The sequence below is a fragment of the Nannospalax galili genome, unplaced genomic scaffold, assembly GCF_000622305.1.
Source record: "Nannospalax galili isolate Female #2095 unplaced genomic scaffold, S.galili_v1.0 scaffold12016, whole genome shotgun sequence".
Taxonomy (NCBI): Eukaryota; Metazoa; Chordata; class Mammalia; order Rodentia; family Spalacidae; genus Nannospalax; species Nannospalax galili.
Window position 1 is genome coordinate 24,667 of NW_008337424.1, and position 9,099 is coordinate 33,765.

The following is a 9,099-nucleotide window of genomic DNA, read 5'->3' on the forward strand; positions in this document are numbered from 1 at the left end:
AAAAGACTAGCCACTGCCAGGCCTATAAACTGTAACTTCAAAGTCACAGATGGTCCCCCATTTACAGTGGCTCAATTTCCAAGGACTCAACTTTACAATGGTGCAAAAGTGACATGCATTCAGGAGGAACTATTTTGAACTGCGAACTTTTCCCAGGCTAGCAATGTGTCATCTCATCCTTTGGAGATGCAGGGTAGTGGCAGCAAGTCACAGCCCCCAGGTAGCCCCACAATCCCAGGGATGAACAGTTAACATTCTATAGGGTACAGTGTTGCTAACACTGGTATTTGGTAGGTTAATTTTATTACATGCATTTGTCCATTCACACATGCTCTGTATTTCTCTTCTCTTTCTCGTGTGTGTGTGTGTGTGTGTGTGTGTGTGTGTGCTTGTTAGATAGCCCTGAACATGCTAAGCATGTGATCTACCACTGAGCTACACTCCCAACCCTGACATGGTTATTTTCAACTTGGGATGGATTTGTCAGGAGTTGTCCCTGAAATCAAGGAGTGTCTGTATCGTTTGATCTGACTCTTCCACATCACTCAGTTCTGACATAGACTTTAACTAAAATTCCCACCACCAAGGCTAAAACAACTCCCAGGAGCAGGAGTCCTCGTCGCAGCACCAACTGTTTCCCAGACAATTTGCTGCTATCCTTTGGATGGACAGGCTCAGGTTGTTGCTGTTGTTGCTGTTGCATCTGCTGGTCCAAGTGAGTCTCATCTTTTTTTTCAAGATTGCTCATCAAAATTTCTCCATGGTTTTCAGGACCCACTGTGGGGGTGGGGGCAAAAGATCTTCATTAGCAACTTGAAAAGATTTGTTTTCATCTGTATAAATGGTGGCACATATTTGTTATAATTGTTAGGAAAAGTTAAGTCAAGAAATAGTTACTACAATGAATAATGAAATTGTTGTTAGCTGTCAGACCAGAACTTTAAGGGCAAGGTCCTATCTCGCTGTAAGGGCTGGTGCTGCTGTCCCTTTAAAGGACTGTTAATGTTCCTTCAAGTTGTTTGTGTATGTGGTTCAGACTAGGACTGGCTGAGAAAAGTCAGAGACAAAGCCAAGCACCTGGTGGGGGGACAAGACTAAACTCTGGAATGACTTCTGCCTTTCTTCCAGCTGTCCATAAATATGCTTATGAGAGAAGGGGAAGGCAGGCGGCTTTCTCTCAGAGTTTCCAGATTGCCAGCTCTCTGAATGAAGCACAATTTAAAGATCTGATTCCTGGTTTTTGTTGATTGTGACAGGTGGCAGTTTTGTACTGCTGTGGAGTTATTCGCAGTGCATGCTTATCTCCTGAGAGCATACCTATTGACTTTATACTTGAGAGAAGGAACAGCCCATCCCAAGAAAGTGGAATTGTGAGGAAGAGAAATGAAATGTACTGGACTGCCTTGTCTTTCAAAGGGAGTTTTATGGTTACCATGTAAGAGACTCAAGAGTCAACCACAATCTGCATTTTCTTTATCTCCAGTTTGCTCTTCCCAGCAGGGGGCCTGTGGGCTCTCAGAGACTGTGAATCCTAAACTGAAACACAGGCTCACATTTGTCTAAGGTCAAAATGGATATGGTATTCAAAGTCACATCCTGCTCTCAATTGGTACCTTTTGCTGATACCTGCTCCATTTTTTGCTAAGGTATAAAAATGAATGTAAGAAATGAAATTCTTTCTGTCAAAAAAATTTAAAACAGTATTCTTGTTTTTCTTTTCAGTAGCCTTGTTATAGAACTAGTATCTACCTTGATATTATTTACTTCTTTTTAAATTTTTTATTAATTTATGTATTGCTTGCATGTATGTAAATGCACCCATGTTGTGCAGTGCCCTCAGAGGTAAGAAGAGGGTGTCAGATCCTCTGGAACTGGAGTTATGGATGGTTGTTAGTTGCCATGTGGGTGCTGGGAACCAAACCCGGGTCCTCTACAAGAGCAGCCAGTGCTCTTAACCACTGAACCATCTCTCCAGCCCCCCCAATATTATTTGCTTCTTAGTATGTCAATTGTAACTTGTAGTATTAAAGTTTGTATTTTCACCCGCACACCCCACACACACTTTTATGACTCTGACTACATGCTGAAAACCCATGTTTCTAAAATTTAAAGATTCTTACTAAAATGCCTCCTTTTCCTTTAAATTAGATGGGGTTTATTTTAGGTTTGTATGGTTGAACCTTGACTAATGAGGGACAGCTAAGCTCTCTGTTGTTAGGTATAAAAAGGAGAGGCCATTTTAACAAGGTGTGCTTGCTGAACTCAGAGTAGCTTGACACCCTTATGAATAAAAAGTTCCCAGAAAAAACTTGCATCTTGGATTGAACTTCCTGTAAGTCTGATCAATTGGTTAGCACATCAATGACTCAGTTTGGAATGTTGCTAATCCAGACCTTATTTATAATTTATTTTGGGACATCTTTAGTCCCTAAATAGCCACTCCTTGCCCATCTCTGTTTCTGACTTAACAACCTGTGACTAACAGATTAAAAAACAAAAACAAAAACAAAAAACCTTTTGAAATGTATTAACTTAATAAAGCACTAGCCTCCACCAACTAAAAGGTTAAGAATGTATCAGATAGCATCTGAAGCCTATAGCAGAATTCTTCCCACTTTGATATGACTTGCCTACTGAATGTACCCATCAATATATTTGAAAGTATGTTGATTTATGACTTTCTTCTGTTACTATAAACAATTCATGAAATTGCTAGTTAATTGGAACATGGTATTTTGGGAAACCTAAATCTGTGTTCCTGGGCCAGGAACTCATATCTGGCACTAGAATAAATCATCTCTTTATTCTTTGAGGTAAGAACTGTTTCAACACCCTTCTGCAAAAGTCAAACTTTTTGCCTTGCTGAAATGCTTTGGATTATGGGGTTATTTTCTTGGGACCCCAGACCCATTTCTAACTGGAATTTCTCCAGAGATCTCATGCTGAGAAAAGGAAAAGGCTGAATCCTGGTGCCAGCCAGAGGGAGAACTTGTCTCCTAGAAAGAGAATGCACACAAATCTGACAATCTTTCAGGAAAGACTGGAGTGGAGAAAATGGGGAGGGGGGATCAGTGATGAGCAGGAACATACTGTCCAGGATTGCATAACTACATACACCTTTGTCCTCTGTTTAAACCTAAAACTACTATTAGGATCATGAAGATGGACTTTGGAGGAAAGGAGACACTGGACCTCTATTAGTTCCTCTTTGCAATGTGGCCACATTGAATAAGTCTCTTTTCTCTGCTTCTCACTATTACTTGTCTGTTTAATTGGTTGACTGATGACAGGTGACTGAGCCTAGGTTATTAGGACTGTTGGAGCCCAGACTTCTGACCCTAACAGCCCCAGGTCTTTGGCCAGTATCTCTGAGTGCCTCTATTCCCGCCATAAACTACTCTTGTCAGTATGGGTCTCTGGGGAGATTTCTACAGTAAGATTCATAAGGGAACTTTTTAAGTGGTCAAAACTCATCCAAAAAACATTTTAGGGGGCTGGAGAGATGGCTCAGCGGTTGAGAGCACTGACTGCTCTTGCAGAGGACCTGGATTCTATTCCCAGCACCCACATGGCAGCTACAAACCATCCTTAACTCCAGTTCCAGGGGAATCCAATGCCCTCTTCTGACCTCTGCGGCACTGCAGGACATGGGTGCGCTCACATACATGCAGGCAATACACTCATACACATAAAAATAATAAAACATTTTTTAAGAAAAGCATTTTAGAAAGAAAACAAAGCAAATGGAGGGGGAAATAAACTAAGAAGTATTTAAGGCATGCACAGAACTGAAGATGAGATTCTTTAATCCAAGGATCTACTAAATACCAAGCAAAATAAAGACTCACATGACTCAAGTCTTATGGCATTTTGGAATAACAATAATGATAACAGGAAAATACCCTAAAAACTTTCCAAGAGAAAAATAAAGGCAGACTACCTATCAGTGCAGGAATAAGGTTGGTACTGGCCTTCTGAAAAGGCATAAGAAAATGCATGAGTGGTTGAATATGCCTTATCTGAAATCTTGGAATCAGAAGTATTTCATAGTCCCATGTTGTGAACATCAGAATATTTCAGATTAGGGTGCTCAGCCTGTAGTGAGATTGTTACAATGCCCTCAGAGTTCTGCCAAAATAAGTTGGGCCATAACAATACTGATTCAGCTGGGGGTGGTGGCACACACTTATAATCCCAGCACCTGGGAGGTAGAAGCAAGATCAGAATGTCAAGGTCATCCTCAGCTACAGTGCTAATTCAAGGCCAGCCTGGGCTACATTAGGTCATGTCTCAAAGAAACAAAAACAAACTTTAAAAAATTAAACTATAAGTTCACATCTACAAGATGCTTAGCCTGTGTCAGGCAGTTCTTAACACTCAATCCTCACAACAGCAAGGTGACACAAGTATCTATATTCAAATTTTACAAACTAGCCCTTCCTCTCAAGAAAACTGTAAGAGCCTGGATAAAAAAAAATTAAAAAGATCATCTTGAAGGTATCAGAGAACTAATGGCATGAAGAGTTCCCAATGCAAAATCCTGAGGAAGCTGAAAGGCTGGAGGGTGAGCCCAGCCTCTGTGGCTGCTTTTGCTCTGACAGTTCTGTATATGGGACATGTTCTTCAGAGGCTGAGCAGCACCTGGTAAGAGTGGGCCAACGTAAAATGCCCTGTGCCTGGCTTTGAAGCCCTGTAGGGCTGCATACAGGATTTTAAAATGCTCCAGAAATAGGCCAGCCTCACACTAGCAGCTTTATACCTTCAGATCAATGAAGTGGTCCCGGAAGTGCAACCTCTGAAATTGCCCTAGATTGATTGTTTGCTGTGCCTGGTCAGTGTCAAACAAGAGCCATAGAGAGTCCAACTTCAAGTTGGGTCCAACTTCAAGTGAGTTCTTAAACAATGTTCAAAGATACAGATGCACAGGAGCGAAAATAGAGAACAGAATTGGCCACTGGCAGCCATTCAGTTTTCTAGGAAACCCAAAGGGTTACATTGTAAGGGGAGTGTTGGGGCCCAGGACATGTGGGCCCAAATGTGACTGCAGGATACCAGAATATGCCATCCAAATACAGTATTCTTGGGCATTTTTAAGATACTTATTCTAAGAAACTCCTGACAGAGTGGGAGCTCTGAAAAGCCACCTTTTTGTAAAGGACATTTATACCCTACAAAGAAAGTCTACATTAGAAAAAGCATTTGGTTCAGGAAGTGGCCACTCCTGATAACTAATACCAGAGAGATTTTTTTGTAACGAGACCACCATTTCCTCCCTTCTCCTCCTATAACTACTACAGCCACAACCCTCAGGAGACCCACACTGCTATTCCCTTCTGTAGTTCTAGATGCTTCTGTAAGCATCAATCATCTGTTCCTTCTTCAATCTCATGTCTTGTGGGACTCCCATGCCTACAGATGTAACTAAGTACTGTTTTTCTCCTGTTTATCTGTCTTGAGCCAGTTTAATTCATAGCCTAGCCATAGACTGCAGATGGATAGAAGGAAGCCACTTTACCTCTCTCACAGGAGCAAAAGATTACTGTAACTAACTGCTCAAAGAACTGGGAATTTGGAAGAATTACTAAATTGGCAGAAAATCAACCCAACATAATTTATTTGTATAATATTCACCAGAAGTAAAGGTCAGACAAGACATGAGATTCTGTAGTTCTAGATGCTTCTGTAAACATCAATCATCTGTTCCTTCTTCAAGTCTCATGTCTTGTGGGACTCCCATGCCTACAGATGTAACTAAGTACTGTTTTTCTCCTGTTTATCTGTCTTGAGCCAGTTTAATTCATAGCCTAGCCATAGACTGCAGATGGATAGAAGGAAGCCAGTTTACCTCTCTCACAGGAGCAAAAGATTACTGTAACTAACTGCTCAAAGAAATGGGAATTTGGAAGAATTACTAAATTGGCAGAAAATCAACCCAACATAATTTATTTGTATAATATTCACCAGAAGTAAAGGTCAGACAACACCCAGCTTTCCTGGTGCCTAATGAATGCCAGGGACCCCATTAGAACAAACATGCAAATGCCAGCTTCCAAGATCTTCCTTCCTTGCACAGGGCTACCAAGTGCAAGAAGTGTTGGAAGTGCAACACACACAGAAAAGAGACATGTGCGAGGTGATGCGCCTGCCCGTGTTCTTACTCTAGCTACATGTTTTTGTACATGTGCTTGAGATATCACACGGTGCCCTGTAAATAAACACAATTATTAAATGTGAATCAAAAAATTTACACTTAAAAAACGAAATAAAATACTTTAGAATGCTTGCAGAAGTACCACAGATTAGGAGACAGTCCGGGAAGCTTTTAATTATTGAAACCGTACATTAATGTGTGGAAATGAAGCAAGCATACTTTAAGTCAGGTTATCTCAAAGTGGCAGGGACCTGACTTTATCATTTGTTTCTGAAACATTAGTGCCCTATTTCAATGAGAGCTCACAGCAGCCAATTTAACTGTGCCCCACAAATGGCCCCTCCTGTCTTACATAGCCATGCCTGTCCCGGAGCTGAGAGAGTTGGAGCACACCTGGGTGAACTGGCTCCTGAGAAGCAGCAGGATTTCCATTCAGTGCCACGTTTACCTTCAAATTGGCATGTACTTGAGCCTAGAAGGTGAAACTCAAAGTAAGTCCAGACGTCAGAGGTAGTGTGGCTAAGGTTTTGTATGGCCACCCAGTCTAGGAACAGCCATGCCCCTTAACAAGCATACAAAATCAGAGCTTCTTTAGATCACTGTGGAATCCTTTTCCACGTACTCTCTCTAGGTCATTACAGAACCCTCTGAAACGGGTTCCCGAGAGCAGAGGAGAAGCAGACCAGTGTGAGGGTGAAGATGGACCAAGATCACTAAGAACTCGGCCTTCATCTTCTTACTTGAGTTCCTTTTGCTGTCTCCTATTTCCAGACCTTACACTGACCCTGGGAGGATGAAGACAAGGAAGCACACATCATCTTAGACAAATATTTTGTTTTGTTTTGTTTTTTAAAAAATTGGCAGGGTGTGGTGGCACACGCCTTTAGTCCCAGTGGATCTCTGTGAGTAAGGCCAGTCTGGTCTACATAGTGAGTTCCAGGCCAGCTGGGGCTACAGGGAGACCCTGTCTCAAAAAGACCAAAACAACAAAAAAAAAATTATTAGGATGAATTTGGAGAAATTCTCTCCAGTTCCAACTCTTATCCTGAAATTGGCTTTTCAGTCTCAAAAGCCATTTCTCAAGAAATGGCATCCTGCATTTTTCTATTCAATGAATAAAAAAAGCAGAATGGACAGAGCTGGAGTCATGTGGCCCTTCACACCTGAAAATCCAGCTAAAACAAAACAAACCAAAGCAACACAACCAAAAGCATAAAAACAACATAAGAAAACAGCCTTCCAAAGTCAAAGGATGCACATTGCATCAGATCTGATTTCATTTCTAAGACACGGCAGGGGACAGTCAGCAGTTACCTGTTGGCAGGCCTGTTTCCAATTGAGTCTCAAGATAAAAGCGAGGAAGCACACAGCCTGAGAGAAGGAGCAGATGATGATTCCTGCCCACAGACCTGCATGGGAGGATGTTGACAGGTTAGTGTGTGGAAACTCTGCCCTGCAAACAACTGGCTCCTAACACTTCCCTGGGCCTCTACATCAGCTTTTAAGACTGAGGTAAAGCCTATGGTGGCTTAGAGACCTTCATCCTGCTCTCCCTCTCAGGTTTCCAGAAGGTTCCAGAAGGCCCAGCACACCTTGAGGCTACCTCCTATGATTTACAATGTCAGAGCTAGGAAGCTCTGGTCTAGGAAGCTATTTTTGGCCTTTTTGCTTATAATAATTTGATATTAAGAGAAATGCCAGTTATAAAGAATGAAAGTTTCTCCAGCAAGACAATGTCTGCTCAAGATAGGGGATTAATTTTTTGTACACAGGTATGGGTGTGTGTGGTAGGTGTTTGCATGTGTGTGGGAGCACCTGGGGGGGGGTGCATGAGCAAGTCTATGCTGAACTTGTGGAGGCCTGAGGTTGATGCCAGGTGTCTTCCTCGATTGTTCTTTACCCTATACACGGAGGCAGGGTCCCTCTCACCCTGAGCTTGCTCTTTTGGCTAGTCTGGCTGGCCAGCTTGCTCTGAGAATCCTGTCTCCACCTCTGTGCACTGGGATTACAGGTGGGCTGCCATGCCCACCCTTCTTTTACCTGGGCTCTAAGGATCCAAACTCTAGTCCTCACAGTTACCTGGCAAACACTCTACCTGCTGAGCCAGAAATCTTGCCATCCAAAACAACATTTTAAAAAAATTATTACAGCCAATAAATGAATTTAAATATTTCATTTTTAATTTGAATGTTTCTACTAGAAGTCTCTGGTTTGGAAATTATTTTTCATGGTTTTCAACTGAAAATTAGTAAAGTAGAGAAAATTTTCATGAAAAACATCCCTAAAACTTATGTGCATTCCTGTTTAGACTTCTAAAAGAAACAAACAAACTGCTGGAGATGGGACTCCAGACCTCACATATGCCCAGCATGCACTCTGCCACAGAGCTATGCCTCATCAGAGGGGAACATTTTAAAAATCAATGTCTGCTGGGTGTGGTGGCACACATCTTAATCCTAGCACTTTGTGGGCAGAGGCAAATGGATCTCTGTGAGTTCGAGGCCAGCCTGATCTATATAACAAGTTCCAGGCCAACTAGGAACATATCTAAAAGCAAAAACAAAAAAACCCACAAATACAAATAAAAATCAATGTCTGTGTTCCAAAATTCTGCTTGTAAAACCCTGATCCCACTTTATATCCATATGGAGTTATTTGAATAGTGGTGGGGGAGGATATGTAGAAAGCACCAGTCACAAAAATCTCCCCCAGAGATGTCTGCTCGGCGTTAAGACCTAACTTTGTTTGGGCACCGAATTTGCCTGGAGCTTCCAGGGCTGTAGAAAGGATTGAAAAGCACACAAGGAAGAAGTTGGGGGGGTTGGAAAAAGCCTTGCGGATCTCAATGTGCTATGCTGAGTCTATCTAATAAATGGGGAACCACAGATAATAAGGGCTCTTGTCAACAGTAAGCTGGCAACAGAAGCAAAAACTCTACAGCCAAGAGA

The 9,099-nt window shown here is 41.9% G+C and overlaps 2 protein-coding genes across 3 annotated transcripts in view; both read right to left on the minus strand.

Annotated features, from left to right (window-relative positions):
- The window catches only part of LOC115070262 (multidrug and toxin extrusion protein 2-like), an 11,603-nt gene extending 11,289 nt beyond the window's left edge, over positions 1–314 (minus strand). The window contains exon 1 of the mRNA XM_029563326.1: positions 309–314. Within this exon, the coding sequence (XP_029419186.1) occupies positions 309–314 (6 nt within the window). The remainder of the gene's footprint in view (positions 1–308) is intronic.
- A 47-nt stretch (positions 315–361) lies between these two features.
- LOC103733698 (multidrug and toxin extrusion protein 1) lies at positions 362–7,560 on the minus strand (the record flags this gene model as incomplete). 2 transcript variants are annotated; one of them, XM_008832586.1, is given in 3 exon segments in its annotated part: positions 362–777; positions 6,545–6,623; positions 7,466–7,560. In XM_008832586.1, coding segments are annotated over 3 exon segments (410 nt in total), but the record flags the coding sequence as incomplete, so codon positions are not given.
- Between the last annotated feature and the right edge of the window lie 1,539 nt (positions 7,561–9,099).